Source organism: Desmodus rotundus, chromosome 3, assembly GCF_022682495.2.
Source record: "Desmodus rotundus isolate HL8 chromosome 3, HLdesRot8A.1, whole genome shotgun sequence".
NCBI lineage: Eukaryota > Metazoa > Chordata > Mammalia > Chiroptera > Phyllostomidae > Desmodus > Desmodus rotundus.
In genome coordinates, this window is record NC_071389.1 from 1,258,120 (window position 1) to 1,275,662 (window position 17,543).

The window sequence follows — 17,543 nt, forward strand, 5'->3', positions numbered from 1 at the left end:
CAGGCCCCACCTGTGGGCGGTGCCGGCACATTCTCGGCCCTGCAGAGTGGGCCTCCTCCCCAGCCGTCTCACAGGGCAGGGCCTGCTACCTGCCTGTGCCGAGCTCCAGGGCCACCCTGATGTGCCTAGGCCCTCCTGGCCCAGCGCCGTGACGTGAGGCCCAAGAGGGTCTAGGCAGAGGCATTTGGCAAAGCCCCTGGATCCTCTCTATGGGGCCCCAGGCTGTGGGCAGCCAGGGTGGACAGCGAGAACCAGAACACCTGCCCAACACTGTGACCGCCGCAGGGTCCGCACCTTGTCTGCCTCCGCCTGCCAGTCCCCAGCTGACGTTGGGCATTGTGCATCCAAAGGAGGCTGGAGACGGGGTGAGCGTGCCCACCACCATCGCTGTCTGTTGGCTGACTCCCAGAAGGGACAAGGGCAGCTTAGGGGGTGTTCAGATCGGCCCCAGAAGCCACAGCGCCAGGGGCTCCCAGAAGTGAACGTGTATGGGGGCTGGGGGAGGTGTTTGCGTGGGATCACCTGCCCACAGGTGTGCCGCATCTGCCCCCACCCTGATAAAGCCAAAAAGACCCTCCCTGCCTCTGCAGTTGGGGGACGGTCACGTGAACACAGCCCGGCTGACTTCAGGGCGCGGCCTTCCAGTGCAGACTGTGGGGTCGGTATCGATTTTCGTGGGGCACAAACGTCTCTTGAGTTTACAACACCTGTTATCTCCCGACTGCTAGAAGGGACACCGATGAGCCGAAGTTCGTCTTCTGCCTCAGCTCCTTCCGCAGCCGGGAGGGCGCACGCACCCCTCACTCAGGCACCGGCACCCCGTGCGCCGGCGCCGCTCTGAGCTGTGTGACAAGATGACAAAGGCATTTTGGGCACCAGTGTTTGTGGTGTTCCCTCTAGAACACAGTCATTTTGATTTGTGTTTTCCCTTAACATCAGGTCAAACTCACCCAACGCCCGCGTCTCCCTTCTGGAGACTGCAGGCAAGTACCCCACCCACGGCGACCCTTTGGACCACACGTTAAGGTCACAGCCCTGGTGCCTCCTGTCACATGCGCTCAGCCGGAGCTACCGGGTGCAGAGGGCAGCCGGGAAGGAGGCGGCCCCACTGCACGGCCGCAGTTTGCGGTCTCCTTGCTTTTCTCAACTCGCATTCCTGTGAGTAGACAGAACGGACAGCCGATTCCCACCTGCTTCGGGGGCCTTAACGCCTTCCTCAGACATTGAGATAACAGGGCGTCGGTTTTGAAACTGTTACATGTGATAGAAAATCCATCGCTTCATTGAGCGATCTGTCTTTGGGGAAGAGGCGGCACGCACCAGCGTGCTCCGCCCCTCGAGTAAATAATCAATTTCCCTGAAAGCATCAATGATCAGAGTGGACATTTATTGCCCCTCGGATGGCTCATCTGTGGGGCTGGGGGCAGCGGGGCCATGATGAATACCGAACCTTCCAGGGAACACAATCAAACGCTGTGGGGATAAAGGATTTTCTATCATGCACCAAAAAAAGCCATCAAATTCATCATTGATGGCCATTGCATGGAATCGGCCAGAAATAAATACCTCACCCAAAGCAGAGGCCTGGGGCCCCTGTGGCGGGGCTGGCGATGAGGCTCCCAGCCTGCCCCTCTGCCGAGGGACCCAGCCTCAGGCGGGACTCTGGCCCCTGCTGCCCTGCAGAGAAAGCCTTTCCTGGTCTGAGTCGGGCACTGTGTGAGCCCCTGGCCACCTGCATTAGGCCGTCCCCCCAGCACGCGGGGTTAGGCCCAGGGGTGGGCTAAGAGGCGCTGCGGGCTGCACAGGACTCAAGAGGCCTTGCACCCCTCCAGGGAAGGCAGCCCCTCGTCCCCAGAGCAGGCGGTGATTCCTGTCTCTGGAAAACTTGCTCCTTCCCATCAGGCACAGCGTCACGGGACACTGGTCATGCGGGCGGGCGGTCACCCTGCTCGGATCCAGGCCTCAGAGCAAAGAGCTGGTGGGGCCCAGGGGTGTGCCTTCCCAGCTGGTCCCAGGTTTCTAGGGGGAGGGGGTGGGGGTGGCACCGTTAGTTCTGGTTCAGGTCTGTTTGGACTTGACGAACTGGGTTTTCGAAAGAGCCTCGAAACCGTTAGCGTTCAAGGTCATGCACACTTGGCAAAGTGCGTCTTTCAGTTTGGAAGGGAAAACGGCACAAAGGGCATTTGGACACAGAGCAGCCCCTTAAAACAGCATTTTGATGAGTTAAGTATAAATAAATCAGAAACACACGGATTTCATTTCCTTTAAAATACCCGCGGGCCCCAGCGCTAGCCGGAGCAACGCCTGGCAAACGGCGGTTTGGGGTTTTGACAAACCCAAATATTCTGAAGAGGTTTCTGAGATGTTTGCACCCAGGTCTCCTCGTCCACCCTACCTTTCTGCGAGCACCCAGGGGCCTCCTCCCCACCTGCCTGGACTCGGGGGTCGTCCCCGAGTGCATGTGCCCACGCACTCACGCGCCCACGCAGCCGGAAATACAAGGAAGATCCAGAAAGATATGAGGCTTTGAGACTTAAAGAATTCTAACTTTATTTTGGCACGGAATGGAAAAAAATAACTCTACTTTTTCAAGGACTTGAAAAGAGGCTCCGTTGCCATCAGACCCTGGGGTGAAGTCAGGAGTCCGTGGCTGCTGGGACATCTTGGTGGCGAGCAGGAAATACAGCTTCACCCCCAGAAATAGGGGGTCCCACAACCAGAGCTGCTGGGCTGGAGGTGGAGCCGGGACGGCCAGACTTGTGGGCACCATGCAGAACGGCCAGAAACACGGGCGCCGGGCGCTGAAGGGTTGTGTTCTTCTCTGCAGGCGACTTGCACCCGCACAGCAGTGGTGCCGGGACAGCCAGCCGGCGTCACTGCAGGCTGGGCTCACCTGGGGACGGTGGGCAGTGCCCAGTAGGTTGACAGGTTCAAGGGCCCTTGGGTGGAACAGCAGCTCCTTCCTTCCGGTAGATTTGGAGGCAGGAAGTGAGGCTGGGACCACCTTCCTTGCTGTCCAGAGCTGGTTGTGGGGGGGCTTAGTGAGGGAACCCTAAGGATGAGTCTGCTGGGCTTCCTAATACGTAACATAAAACCCACTAAGACAAGAGCGAGTCAGTTCTGCTGCCCCAAGAAGTGCCAGGAAGCCGCTCAGATTCTCCGAACTCACTCTGCGGTTTGACAACTAAGGAAACTCGGGGCCTCCGTGCAGCAGGACACCGGGCCTGTGCCTGCGGAGACGTCCCCCACCCTGAGCTCCCGGTGGCCCCCGAGGCCCGACCCCGCAGATGGACCCCGGCCCTGGCCTCGGTTGCGGGCGCTGTGCGTCCAGCTCTCATCTAGACCGGCGGGCCCCTCCTCTGTCTCCGCAATGTGACTGCTCGCCCAGAGACAGAAACAGAAATGCTGGCTGGCAGAGGCCTGCCTGGGACCTCCTTCCCCACAACGCGCCTTTGGCACCCGATTAGAAAGAAAACGCACAATCAATACTCAGCGCAATCAATAATCAGCATCGCGTTTGAGATTTTCTGCAGAGTTGGGCTGGGAGGGTTTGATATCAAGGTTCCTTACTGCTCGGCCTCTCAACTTATAATAAAAATAAATATTTCCCCTTCCTGATGTGGACGGCGCTGCCAACTGCAGACAGGAGCTTGGAGGTGAGAAGAAGCCTGGACGCGCTTACGCGCCACAGACGAGCCCCGCCCATCCTGGGAGGCCAGGGGCCCTACCCGGGACCCCAGGGGTCAGACCCCCGGCTGGCCTCCCGTCACATCTCTTAATTGTACCGGTTACTCTGCCCAATATCCGCGGCCTTTTCTCTTTCAGACCAAGAGAGAGCAAAGCCTCAAATTACTAACAAGACAGATACAGTGTCTTTTGCTAATTGGATCGGTTAATGTCCGTTCGTAAAGCACTTTAAGGACAGGCGTGGGTGTGAAAGAGGCAATTTGTACGTTTAATCACAGGCCGAGAGCCGCCAGCCTCATCATGCGCTGCGGACCCTCTGCCCGGGTTTTGGGACGGCATCCGGTGCAGACTGGTGCCTCCGCAGGAGCCCCCGGTCCCCCTAGGGTCCTGTCCCCACTGCCTCCCAGGGTTTGGCAGTGCACGCAGGCCACAGCCCTGGTGGCTGTTTCGGGTGTCCATCCTCTGAAGCAGAAGGAAGGCCTGTGTTACTCCTGTTATTTATGAAAGAGCTTTTGGTTAAGCGATTAGGAACAAGGCACCCGAGCCCCGCATCCTTGTCCTGAGGCCAGAGGCTTAGCTGTTTTACTCGGTGACCCCGGGCAAGCTCCTTGACCTTCACAGGCCTCCGTCAACTCAGCTGGAAAATTGGGTAAAAAGATTGTGGTGTCTCAGCCGTGAGCCGCTGAGTGGAGGTGCTCCGGGCGGCCGAACAGTGACAGCCGAGTGTGCAGGGACCCGGTCTGCTGCTCCCTCGGACAGCCAACGACAAAAGAGAACCTGAGGGGGTCCGTCCCCATCTGTGCAGCTCCCAGGGACCGATGCCTGGAAAAGCAGGTTTTCCTAGGGGAGGGAAGTGAGCCGGAGGTGGCCTGTGGACGTGCGTGGGCTCCACACAGGCCGAGTAGGGAGAGGCAGGGCGCCCGGGGTTTCCCTGCAGTAAATTCCCCAGACCCCGCAGCCCTGACACAGAGGGACCGGGCCCTGAGACCCAACAGAAGGGTCACAGCTGGAGGTCGCCAAGCGGAGAGGCCTCCTGTCACCCCTTCCTGGGTCACTGTCGGCTGCCTAAGCCCAGCAGAGACCACCCCACATCCTCGATGAGTGCAAGGTGTCCACGCTCAGGAGCCCGCCCACCCCCAGCTTTCCGGAGGCCCTGCCAAGCAGGGTCATCTGGGTGTGCTCTGCTCACTGCCTCTGCCCGACCCTGTCTCTCTCCCTGGTCGCTCTGTCTCCCTCCCCCCACCACCCCCGTCCCTCCCTGGGCACCAGACATGCTGCCCCCACCCCCAGCAGCACTTGCAGACCCTCGCGTGGCTCACAGCCTGAAAAACCTCCACTCTCCTCCCAGGCTCTGGAAAGAGCGAATAAATCATGCTGAGGACCAGCATCTCCTACTCCAAGAACGGAGCTTTCAAAACCCCGCTGGGGCCAAGAAAGCTTCTGAAAACGCAGCCAGCCTTTCTCTGAGTCATCTCTGCCCACGTGTGGGCCGGTGGATGTACTTCCCTGGGGACATGAACCCCTGCAGGCCAGCGAGGAGCTGGTGGAGGCCCTGGGGCCGCCCTGTGTGGCCCCCGAAAGCCCCAGCACAGGCCCCGCTCTTCCTCCTGCGCTAACGGGGCTCATTTTCCCAAGTCCATCCCATAGACAGATGGTGACCTTGTCACATCAACCTAACAGGTGCACCACGTGGCTGACGAGCTCCAGAGGCTACCTCTGCCCCATTAGGGCTGCCATGCTGGGGGACACGGGACTTAGCGGAGTGTTTTCCTTCTTGCCGCCTCTGGGCTCTGAGCATCTGGCAGCCGGTCCACATCAGGCCCCTTCAGGGAAACCAGGGGAGGATTGAAGGGGGGCCGCTCTGCCTTCACGGCTCTGGAGACAGGAGGTGAGCAGGTGTGTGCACATCCCCCGACGGCCAGGAGGACAAGGGCATCTGAGCTGGGTCTCTGAGTGTGGACGGGACGGGCAGCAGGCTGTTCTCGTCCTTAGAGTAGCGATGAGACCCTCGTGCACACAGCAGCAGGTGAGAAAGTGAGGGGCGGTGACCCAGAAAACACGCACAGAAGAAAGGACGGAGAGTAAAGCAACGGAGCGGATTCAACGTCTCACAAGTCTGCATCCGGTGGGGAGCCACGCAGCGGCAGGCGGGGTCAGGCGTTCTCTGGAGCTCCGCCGGCCTGCGTGCTGGCTGCAGTGGCTGCCCCACCTGCTGGAGGCGGCCTCTCTGGGGCCGCACACCCAAGACGTTTGAAGGGACAGCCCAACGGGATTTCTTCTGCGTAGGATTCTGCCTTTGCCACGGGTGTTGGCCGATTGGGTGAGCACAGCCGCCTCTGAACGTCGGGACTCCCGTTCCTGTGGACATTCAGAGGTCTTGCCAATGTGGCCCACCGACCCCGCCCAAGGCCAGGGCAGCCCAGAGGGCCCTCCGTCTGTCTGTGGCTGTTTGTCAAGCGTCTCTGCCGCATTGCAGGTCAGCCCCAAAGAGCACTGTGGCCTGGGCCGGGGTAGTCTCAGAGCGGCAGCCGCATCTTCCGCAGCACTGTGACTTGTGTTGCCATTGGGAGGCGACTGGGCCCCGTCACCGACTGCCTCTTTCTCATCTCTGGGTGGCCGTGGGCAGCGTGGGCATGGTGGCCGATGCATCTGCAGCCCATGGCCCGGAGGAGGGAGCTGGGGCCGTTCGTTAGCAAGGTGACCGAGGTGTACAGCCAGGGTCTGGGGCGCAGAGGCCGGCTGTGACTGGGACTCCTTGAGCTGCCACACGACCTCGCCCTGCTCCACAAAGGCTCCCGAAGGAAGAGGGGTGGACCTGACACCCTATCTCAGCCAGCAAGCCCCTAAAGGTGTCCTCAAGGACAGGCGGCCCTCGCCCTGGGTTTGCCCGGGTCTGCAATGTCCTTCGGCGTCCCCTCCGTGGCACCATTACCTGTGGAACCTGAGCTGGGCGCGCAGAAAGGACCCAGGGTTTGTGTGGAAACTCGAGGTGCGGCAGGGGTGGGGGGCCGGCTGCACCTGGCTGGCTCCTGCTGGGCCCCGCGCCCACCCCCCACGCCTGCCCCACTGGGCGCTAAGCTGGCCTGGGACCCTGGCTGCAGCCGCCGCGGCACAGACATTCCCTTCTGCTCTGAAATGGGGGTGATGACCTCTGACCCTTCCAGCTTCAGATAATCAGAGATGACCCGAAGCCCCAGTGAGCACGGTGGGAACTCACAGCCCCAGAAGAGCCCAAATGCTGGGGGAGGTCCCCGGGGGGTGGTGTCGCATCTTGGCCGCTGGCCAGCCTCGCCCCCCGGCCGTGTGGGTCTGGGGCGGCCATTGCCAGGAGGTCTGTGGCCCCCATTCACTTAGGGTTATTAAGGGTCATCTCAACAAGCAAGTTACCAATAAGCAGGGTCAGAGTAACACATTCATATGGTCTGTCAATACCCAGGTTGTTTCTATGACCAAAAAGGGTTGCGGATAAAAGACCTGTAATCACCAGCCCGGTGATTTATGTCCCCTGGGAGGCTGCAAGGCGCAAAGTCCGCCAGGAGCTCTGCGGGGTCACCGGGCGGCGTCTGGGAGGGGATGTCACAGGGGGTCCAGGCGGAAGGCTGGACACGGTGCTTCTAGAAGCGAGAATCGGATGGCCCGCCGCAGTCCTGGGAAGACAAGTCAGATGAGAGGTTGGGGGCAGGGCCTGGTGCGAAGCAGGTAGAATTTGGTGCTGGGTGCGGGTTGAAGCCTGAAGCCTGGGTGTGCCTGCGCACGGTGCGTCTCGCCAGGGCTGATGGGTGTTCCGGGGCTGCAGAGGGGCAGGCGGTACAGGGGTGTCAAAGAACACTCCGGAAAGGCTGGCAAGGGTACCTCAAGGCCGCCCTCTGCCTCACTTCCACGTGGCTGCTGGAGAAGGGGCACCGGTACATGTGAGGCCCGCAGAGCCTGGAACCTTTGGGTTTCAGGCTTTCGGAGGGGTGTCCGCTGGGCTCTGTCTTGGTGCCCCGAGGCATGTCAGATGCCCGCTGTGGCCTGGGGGCTGGGGCGAGGCCTGAGTGTGGCTGCTGTGTTGATTTCCTTTCCTCCCTAACAGACCCCCAACTTTGAGGGGGAGCTCTTCTGGGTTGCCTTAATACCACTCCCAGACTGACCACACAGAGGGGATCCTGGGATGAGGGGCCTTCGGTGTCCAACAAAAACGGTGGGGCCTGGGGCCGCTGGCCCTACCCAGAGGGGCTGGCTTTCTGGTGTCAGGGGTCGGGGGGAGGGCCTCAACCTGGAATGGTTCCGATCTTCCCTGGGCTGCCCGGGCTGCCCTTTCCCCAGCCAGAGGCCCCCAGGGAGCTGGCCCTTCAGACCTTGGCATCCGATCTCCAGCTGCCGGCCGAGATGCCCGCCCAGGCAGGTGAGGTGCAGACCACGCTGGGCCCCGAGCGTCTCTGTCGGGACAGCTGCTCTATGGCTGGTCCACATGGGGATTCTGTCCTGCCTGCCTTCACCCCCAACTTTTTATCTGGCCAGCACCGACGGGGCCTACAGCTGTACCTCCTCCCGGGACCAAACCAGGCCTCGGACCCTGCCCCTGTCCCCAGGCAGCGTCCCAGCCCCTGGGGGGCAGACGCCAGCGAGGTCAGGGAGCGCTGAGGGGGCACAGCTGCTTCCACAGGCAGCACATTCAGAGGATGAAAGGGGGGAGGGGGCAGGGACAGTGGGCAAGGCCACCCAGCAGTGTCACCAAGAGTCACCAACCTTCAATACCTGTTCTGTGCACAGGGAGTGTGAGCTTCCTGTGGTTGGCCCTGCCCAGCAGCTGAGCCTCAGCAGCACCCCACCCCCGGCCCCTTCTGCAGGGTCTGCAGCCACCCACGGCCACACGGCCCTTCCCGTTCTTGGCTTTCCCCCCGTTGTACCCAAACCCACAGAAGGAAGCGCAGGCACCGGGTCCAGGAGCAAACGGCCCTGCAGAACGTTCTCCCCGTTTCCGGGCATGCGAGTCCTGTTCCTGGAGCTGGCGGCTGCGAGGCCCCTGGACGCTCTGGTGCCTCCTGTTCTGAGGCTGAAAGTTATGGCTTGTCATGGGTCATTGACTGGAAGTGCCACACGTCACTTGGCTCCTATGATTTACATGCACTTCCTCGGGGGCCATCCATCTCCCGGAAGCAGGGGCAGGAAGCCGTTCGCCAGGGCAGGTGCCACCCCGAGTGCTCAGCTCTTGGGACAAGCACGCCGCCTGGCAGAGAAGGGACTCTGGAGCCTGGGCCACAGCTGCTGACATCTGCATGGAGCTGGTGGCCCCCTCCGACCAGCTCCCGCCCAGTCAGGGCCCTCCCAGCCCTCTCGCTGGCCTGGGCCACCAGCGCCTTCTCTCTGCCCAGGAATGAGCTCCCACTGAGGCCAGGACGAGAGGGCAGAGCCCTGGGGTATGGGACCTGGAGGCCTGTCCTGCTCCAGGGGTCCCGAGGCTGGGTCAGGCCACCCCAATCAGAAAAGGGTGACAGAGCTGGAATGCATGTGTGGGTGGGGCTCTGAGACCCCAGCACCCCATGCAGGGTGCATCCGAAGCCTTGGCTGCAGAGGCTCGAGCACTGAGAAGTTGGGTGTCTGACTGCGGGTAACCTGCACCCTCTCCTCGCTGGGAAAGGACCGCTTTGGGGGGCAGTCAGAGAGCCACCAGCCCTGACAACCGCAGCCCCCAAGCCAGGTGGTTGGCCCAGTGCATCCTGCCCCGATCCCTAAGGCCCCATTTGCTCACAGCAGGTTCAGGGCTGGGGCAGACTGCAGGGCCATGCCTGCCTGCTTGCCTCCTGGGACATAGCCTGGGGACCCCGGGAGAAGGCTCTGCGGGGGCCTGGGTAGGCCGCTGGCAGGAGTGAGAGGCAGGACCCGTGCCCGACAGCTCCCAGCAGCCGCGGCCTCTGAGGGGCCTCTGGGACTCTGGCTCAGGGATGTGGCCTAGCTGTCTACCTGGGAGCACTTGTACTAAGGTCGCCGGCTAAGGAATTGAGAGAGCTAGGGGCCCCCAGGGCAGTGGCACCCCCTTTATTTCTCTGGATGCATTGTGGGGAGGTGGCTTATGGTGGGAACCTTGCTCCGTCAGACTCCGGGGGCCTGGGACCAGAGGCCAGGCCTCCACACCCAAGCCCACCCGAGCCCGTGGTGCACACACAGCAAGTCACTCTCCCTCTCTGGGCCTCCTCATCTGCGGGGAGAGGGTGCCGGCAGCCCTTCCCGGAGGCTGCTTCTGAGTTTTAATGCGTTAAAGTGCATCAAGTACCAACCAGCGTGGCACCCGGCCTGCCTGGGCCCCTCCTCCTCCTCCTCATTGAGGCAGGCTCAGCGGGCAGCCTCTACCAGGTCCCCGGGTGACAGGGGAAACTGAGGGCACAGCAGCCTGTGGACAGGAAAGGTGCCCCACCTGCTCTGAGGCGCAGCCACGGAGACCGTGACTGCTCAGGGACCAGGCTGCCCGCCCATGCCCCGCCTGCACCCGTCGCTCCCTCCTGCCGGCCTCTGTGTCCACGTCCACCCTCAGAGGCCAGTGGAGCCCCAGCCTGTGTGAGGACGCCATGCAGAGTCCCAGGGCCTCTCCAGACCCTGCGGCCCCTCCCAACCTCTGGGCCTTCTGCCGGCCCCTGTCCGCCACAGCTGTTCCCCCACCCCCACCCATCTCAGGGCAGTCCCCTCCCTGCCTCGGCCCACCTCCACACCCCTGCTTCGGGAATCCTGCTCCCAGGAGCACCCAGCAGTCACGCCCCCCTGGCTCCGTGGGGCTTCCATGTGCTTCAAGTTGCAGAAGGAGGGGCTCACTCGGTTGCCTCCGCCCCGACAGAGCTAATGTAGTGAATACTGGAATCGGTGCTGTTTCGAGATTTTTTACAACGCCGGTCAGGCAACTTGCGGGGGACAGTGTGGACACAGGGCTGTGGGAAAGGAGGGTGTGGAGGATGTTGCCGCCCTGCCATCAGGGGGCCTGGCCCAGGCCTGACTACACACGGGAGGGGACGAGACCTGAGCCGGGGCGGGGCGGAGAGTCGGTCAATCGTTCCTTCTGCTGAAAGGGAGCTGCAGGCCCTGGACGGCCGCAGGCGGGGCAGGGTGTCCGGGCAGAGGGGCGAGTGACCCTGGACGGAGACCGCCAGCGGACAGTGTTCTGGGCACTGACACGGGCAAACTGAGCCCAGAGATCCGGATCTGAGCAAAGCCGTGCTGGCCAGGCACGCGTTGTCCCCCACCGTTGGTTCTGGCGGCCAGGGCGAAGCAGCAGGCGCTGATACCCCAGACAGGTCAGGACAGCAGAGGGGCCCGGGGGTCGGGGGAGTTCCCCAGGCAGAGCGGCCTGGGCTTTCTTGTGGGGCCACAGAAAGGGCTGGGACGGCGGGACGTGGCTGTCACGCACAGTGGGCCGCGTGTCTTCGCGGACAGCAGTGCATGCGGGCCCCTGACTGCAGGGTCCGGAGTCGGAGCAGGAGGCTTGGGAAATGCACTGGGGAGGGCGGCGGGGGAGGGGAGCGCCCGGGCTGGGAATGTAAACAGCGGGGAGACCCATCTGCGTTGGGGATGGGCTCTCCGAAGGAGCCCGGGCCCTTTTCGTGCCATACTTGACTGTGTAAATATTTTTCTTAGGCGTAAAGAGAGAGCCTCCATTCATTGGATAGGTCTCACTTGAAAGAACTGAGAAGTATCTGTTTAGGCATAAAAGCTAAAAACAGTGTCCAAGGCGCCTTTCAAAAAAAATCATTTCTGCAGCTCAAACACGGCCAAGCCGAATTTTTTTTAATGCAAAAAATAAATAAATATCACCCCGCTCCCAGTTGAGAGCTCAAGGGTTTGTGTCAACACCGTGGGAGCTTTTGCTCCGGGAGCTGGAGCGGCCAGCGGTGACTAACGCCCTTCACAGTTCCTGTCCCAGCTGCCAGCGGGACGACACCCAGCTGGGCTCGAGCTCACAGGGCCCGGGGCCCGCGGCAGTGGGGAGCGCCCTCGCCCGGGAGGGTCCTGGCCGGGGTTCAGGTGTGAGTCCAGGTCAGGAAGGGGCGCCCTGGGGCTTGTTTCCGCCAGCACACGCAGCGGCCTCGAGGTCCTCCCGAGCAGAAGCCCAGAGTCAGGAGCCTGAACTTGCACTTGGGGCTCCCCCCCCCCCCCCGAGCAGCTCCTTCGCCTTGGCCCTGTGGCTCCAGTGAAGCGTCCTTCTTTAACGTGGGGTACTGAGAGCCCCCACCCTGCTGGGAGAAGTAAAGGAAAGCCTGCCGCCCACCGGGGGCAGGCCCCCTCACTGCGCCCCAGAGCCAGCGTCCCTGGGGTCCTGGGGTCACTGTGGCTGCTGTTGCTGTCACCATGTGAGGGCAGCATTTACACCAGGGACAGTGGCGGTCGTGGTAGGGCTTTGGGTTTGTTCACAGAATTAAGGATGACACTTGTTCTTTAAAAACCTCATCTTGCCAGAAAGGGCGGAGGCAGGCAAGGGGCCCCGGGTGCGCTTTGCTGAGAAAGATGTGCCCGATTGTCAGCTCAGGCAGCCTGCGCTGCAGGCTTTGTGCGGAGGCACAGAACCGCCCTCCAAGGGCAGGCTCCGTGGAGACCAAGCCAGCCGCCCAGGGGGCCTGGGGCCTGATCCCCACCCTGCTCAGGCTGTGTCTCCCACAGGACCCTGCACCCCTGCAGCCCCCAGTCCCCCAGAGGTCAGCAGAGTGAAGCTCAGAGACAGCAAGGGGTCGGGGGTCTCCACTGGCACCGGGGAGCAGCCCCCCTCTCTTGACACCCCTGAGCAGCTGGCTTCTCCCAGGGCAGGGGCCTTGGCCTAAGCAGCTTTCAGTCACTTTGAGACACAGATGCACAGCCCGGAGCACGGAGAGGCCACCTGAGCAGGCTGGAGAGAGGCTGGGGCTCCAAGGCCCAGAGCGAGAGGCTGGTAGGTGCAGGTGTTGGGTGACTCCTGGGGCCACAGGGCAGACTGGGGATGGCGTGGGGAGCTTCGCCTGCTTCTCTCTGGTTTTGGAAGCCGAGGGGCCGGGCTCCGTCGGGTCTCCTCCTGCAGACAGGTTTTCAGATACTTCCATAATAACGGATGATTTTTCAGGGACAGAACCTTCTGGGATTCATTTGCGACGCCGACCAGAAAGCTTAGCCCCCCTTGGGGGCCACGCCAGAGCTCCGGAGCTGTGAGTGAACGAGATGTCTGTGTCTGTCTGCTCCGGCCGACTCTTTGGAGAACAGAGGGTATTTATTTTAAGAGTCAAAAAAGATATTTTGACCAACCCCACTTAGTTCAGTGCTGGCACCGATACCCGCGAGAAAAGTGAAATGCCGGAGGTCAAACCTCGCGTTTTTGGCTAAAATGCTTAATCAAAACACACCTAATACTTGTGCCGGGGTGTGGAGACAGGGCCGAGAGCGGCCTCAGACCCTGCCAGCGGCCGGCCAGCCAGCGAGGCCGCGCCGAGGGCCCGCTCACAGAATAAAGAGGCGCTTCAGCAGAGCGCAGCCTCGGCTGGGGGGGCCGGGCTCCCAGGCTCCAGAAGGGGTGTGTCCGGCCAGCGGAGGTCCACCCGAGGTCAGTGGCGGGTGAAGAGCAGAGGTAACGATATGCCTCCCTTCCAAGGCCGGCTGTGAATAGGGGAGGCAGAGAGAAGCTTCCGGAACAGCGGGCTCTGGAACGCGACTCAGACCCTCCCTTTGCAGGAGGACCTTTCTTTAGTCACTGCGCTGGCTTCCCCTCGGGAGGGTGTCAGGTGGGTCGGGCCTAACGCCCTCCTCTCTCTGCGCCATGTGGTTGGGGGGCTCTTCCCTGGTCACCTGCAGTCCTGCAGCTGTGCATCAGGCAGCCACACCGCCCAGCTGCCCACAGCCCACAGCCCTAGAGGAGGTGAGGGCCAGGCTCCAAGGAACTGTGAAGACGGTCCGGGAGCTCCTGATCCCGCCTGGTCCTCCCTGGTCCCACCCGGTCCCACCCGCCCACTCCTCACGGATGTGCACAGTTCTGTCTGGATGTCCAGTTCTGGCTGGGTGTGCCATGTGCGGCGTCTTGGCCTGTTAGGGACGGCATGGGTTGCATACTTGCCTCTCTGTCCCCACTGAGCATGACTCCTGGGTGGCTGGAACTGTCACAGGGCCATTCCCAGACCTCCTCGGATGGTTCCTGTGGGGAGAGAAGGTCTGTCTCCTGAGACACTCCCTCCCATCAGGCTACGGTCAACCTCTGACAAAGGACAGTGGCTCTGGCCACCCTTGGCCCAAGGCCTGTGGGACCCCTTTGGGCCCGGCTTGTGGCCGGCTGTGTTAAGGGATGGCGGAGATCTGGGAGAGAGAGGCTGTGTGGCACTCCTGGTGTGCCCCCGGCCCAGGACCGTGACAGGGGCGGCTGGCCCTGCGCCACGGGGGCCGGCCTGGCTCTCTCCTGGGAAAGCCCTGGGGCTGGCTTCTGACCCAGGGCTTCTGGGTGTGGAGGGTAGTCTTCATGCGTGCACCTTGGCTGCAGGCCTGGGGGTTGGGGGGAACCAGGCTGCCAGCTGGGGGCCACCCCAGGCCCCCCCCACCATAGGGACACGAGCTCCAAGTGGTGGCCATCCCTGTCCAGAGCCCAGAGCAGGCAGACCCCCGCTGCCTCTCTCCAGAGCTGGGCCTCCTGCCCCAGGATGCTCTCTACACCCCATGTGCGGCCGGGCCTCCATCCAGCAGAGTGCTGGCCCCTGATGGGGTGGCACACAGTTCCAGGACAGCCTGCGGCCCTCAGACGGAACAGGCCCTCCTGTGCCCTTCTCGTGTTGTGCACCCGGCACTGGCCCGAGGGACTCTCCGACCCCTCCATGAGGTGGCCATGAGCCCTGCTTCACCAGGAAACCCCCAGTGCTTACGGGCTGGCCACAGTGACGTGAGACCCCGCTCGGTCATCCCAGCCGCCATCTCTCCATGACTGGGTTGTGGGGAGTCGGGGAGAAAGAAAGGTCAAGGCCACCAAACGTCAGCGTGGAGACCCAGCTCGCCAAACCAACCACGGCAGGAACGGTGGGCACTGCAGGAGAGGCGCCGGGGCAGAGGGGCAGCTCCCACCCTGGGCGCAGCGTGGCCTGTGTTGGGGATCAGCGGGCTCAGGTGTGGGCATGCGGTGCCGATGGCCTCTGGGGAGTGACGGGGCGAGCCGTGTCCATGACCCCCGGCTGGGCTCTGGCCTGGACCCTCCAGTGCACCGTCTTCCCACCGGAAGAGGAAGGGCCTCCTGGCCAGGCCCAGCTGGAGGCCAGCAACCCCTACATGGCCCAGGGGCGCACCCAGCTCGGGACAGAATGAGCAGTGAAGTAAGCCATCCTGGTCTGGGGCTTGGGAGGCGCGGTCACCAATGTCACATGGGCGGGTAGCCCTGACTTGTCTGGGGACCTCAGAGAGACCACGCCTTCGACCCTGTGGCCCAGCAAGGAGGGGGGCCAGGAAGGCAGCTGCTGGTTCCACCCTCATCTTTAACTCGCACCTGACCCACAGATGGCGTCTCCGCTGCCAGAGGCCCAGCGTGCACTGTGGGCCGGTGTTCCCCCCACTCCCGGTCGTTACTCTTAGGGGGCCCAGGCCACGTGGGGCCAACTGTGCCTTTCCCCGGACCTGAAGGGGGTGCATGAACCGGGCCCCTGGGCATGTGACCAAGGCGGCCCTGTGACCAAGGCAGCCCTGTGACCAAGGTGGCCCTGTGACCGAAGTGGCTGGCTGCATCTGGAGGTCACATGGCCCCGTGGTGCACGCAGCAGGCACTCCATCCGTGCGAGGCAAACACATGTCCGTGCACAGGGGTCTCTGAAGCCCCCTCCCTGGAAAGGGTCTGGGCAGTTGAGGGATGACTGGACGTCCCTCCAGCCTCCTCGGGGGCAGTGCTGGGTGGGGGTGGCTCCCTGGTCCAGCCCGGCGTCGGTGCCTCCATCACGGGGCCCCTCGGGTGGTCTAGTCCTGGGCCCTTGGGACTGTGCACCTTAGAAAAGTTAAAACACCTTTTCCTACTTCTGGTCCAGAAAGGGCAGGTTCATAAACCGCAGAGCTCCACCCGGGCCAGGGGGCCCTGGGACCCAGTGAGGAGCCCTCAGTCTGGGTCTCCATCCCTGCTGGGTGACCGAATCCAGGGAGTGGTAGGACAGTCGTCACGGCCCTCTCTGGCCTTGGACGTGAGTGGGCTCAGCCCTTTCCTGAAGGCACCGGTGTTTCTGCCTCTCTCCTTCTGTCCCAGTGCAGACGGGGCCTCAACAGCTTCTAGGCTCTGGACTCAGAGTGAAGACCAAGCAGAGGGACTGGCCTGTCTGCTGGCTGCACCCGGCTTCCAGCCGCCAGGCTCACCTCCACGGGCCTGTCCAGCCCCAGGCCTGGCAGGGACAGAGTACCAGGCCCCCGGTCTCCGCAGATGCCCCGGGGACCGTCGGGCATCCCTGCTCACCTTCTCTGTCTCTTTTCCTTGCTCACTGTGGTCACTTTCCAAACCACAATTGCAGAATCTATTAAAAGAAACATAAAATCCCCAATTGGTTAGAATTTTTAACATTTAAAAATATATGACTTATTGTTATTACAGCTGAGCCCGGGCAAATGTGCCCGCGATTTGGAATGCAGCCTCCTGGTCTGCTCACTTGCCCACGTGGGTGTTGGCCGGCGCCCCGCTCCACGCTTGGAATGTGAAAGGCCACGGTGTAATTTTCGGGGGGGGGGACAAAACCCCTGGATCTGACACCATTTCTTGTTTGATTTTTCAAATACTAGTTTCAGTCTCGGTTTTCGTCCTTATGGAAATGACGTTCCAATTACTATACGTGTCTCTGCTCAGCACCTTGATCCAGAAGGGAAAACCCTGTTTATGCAGCTCACTTGTCAGCTCGCTCAGCGTAGAAAGCGCCCAGGGACCATCCCCTGAAATGCCGCCTGCTGGGGTGGAACCTGGTGGTTTTTAAGAGGAATTACCTGCCAGGCCAAGTGCTACAGCTTCCCAGCCGAGCCAAGGAAAGCTCGTGGGCCGGGCTGCGGAGGGAAACCCCGAGTGGCCGGCACTTCCTCTCCAAGCGCGCTGCCCCAGGCCTGCGCCCAGGTAGCTGGGCGGGAGCCCCTGCTCCGCTCCAGGCTGGCTCCCCACGGACGAAGTCACCCCCAAACGCAGGCCGCCCGCTGTGCTGGTGGCGCTCAGCGGGGACAAGCGGAGAGTTTGTCACACGCTTCTCCACACTGAGGACGTGTCAGGCCCCCGCGCGGTTACTGAGGGACCAGAGTGAGCTGCCTTTCCAGGGAGGCGACTTCCCCGGGGGGTTGCTTACCGTTCTCAACAGACGGGGGAGACACCGTCAGGAATGAAGGCCCCAGCCCCCAAACAGGGCACCTTTGCCATGTCATGGAGAAGCCACTGGGTTGCACGGGTGTCATCTCGGAGGACAGGCAACCTGCCCCCATGGTGCACGGCCGCCACCGTGGCCCGAGAGCAGCACATTGCCAGAAACTAACAGCTCCTTTCAAACTTGTTTTGCAGCAAATGCTGACAGAGGAGGTGTCGTCGCAGGAGGGCTGCGTCCAAAAGGTAGGAGAGCTGCTGCGTGCCCACTCTGGCCCCGGCAGGTGCGCGTGCAGGCGGGCTGGGCCGGGCCATCATTGTCTGTGGCCTGCGCGAGGACAGAACGGGAAGCCCTGTAATTAGGACAAGGCTGGCTTTGGTCGCATGGGCAGGTGGGGGTCACTCTGCTGAGCTCCTGAGAACCGAGCAGAGCCCGTGCCTGCGGGAGTGCTGCAGCCCAGGCAGCGTGAGGAGCCGGGTCACCTCCCTATCTTCGCCGGGCGATCACATTCAAGGGGTGTGGGGAGGAAGAGACGGGATTGGCTGCAGAGCCAACTGGCCGCTGCTGTCTACACTGGGCCTCCAGCGAGGG

General features: G+C 62.3%; 1 protein-coding gene across 4 annotated transcripts in view; it reads left to right on the forward strand.

The window, feature by feature from the left end:
• The window catches only part of PRDM16 (PR/SET domain 16), a 281,781-nt gene that overhangs the window by 117,708 nt on the left and 146,530 nt on the right, over positions 1–17,543 (forward strand). For 3 of the 4 annotated variants that reach the window (XM_053920484.2, XM_053920485.2, XM_071220826.1), the window contains exon 1: positions 17,154–17,197. Coding sequence is in view for 1 of the 4 variants with exons in the window: in XM_053920486.2 (XP_053776461.1) it covers positions 17,150–17,197 (48 nt within the window). In the remaining 3 variants the exon portion in view is untranslated. Of the gene's footprint in view, positions 1–17,149; positions 17,198–17,543 lie in introns of those variants that run through there. The other variant, XM_053920486.2, reaches the window with a different exon arrangement.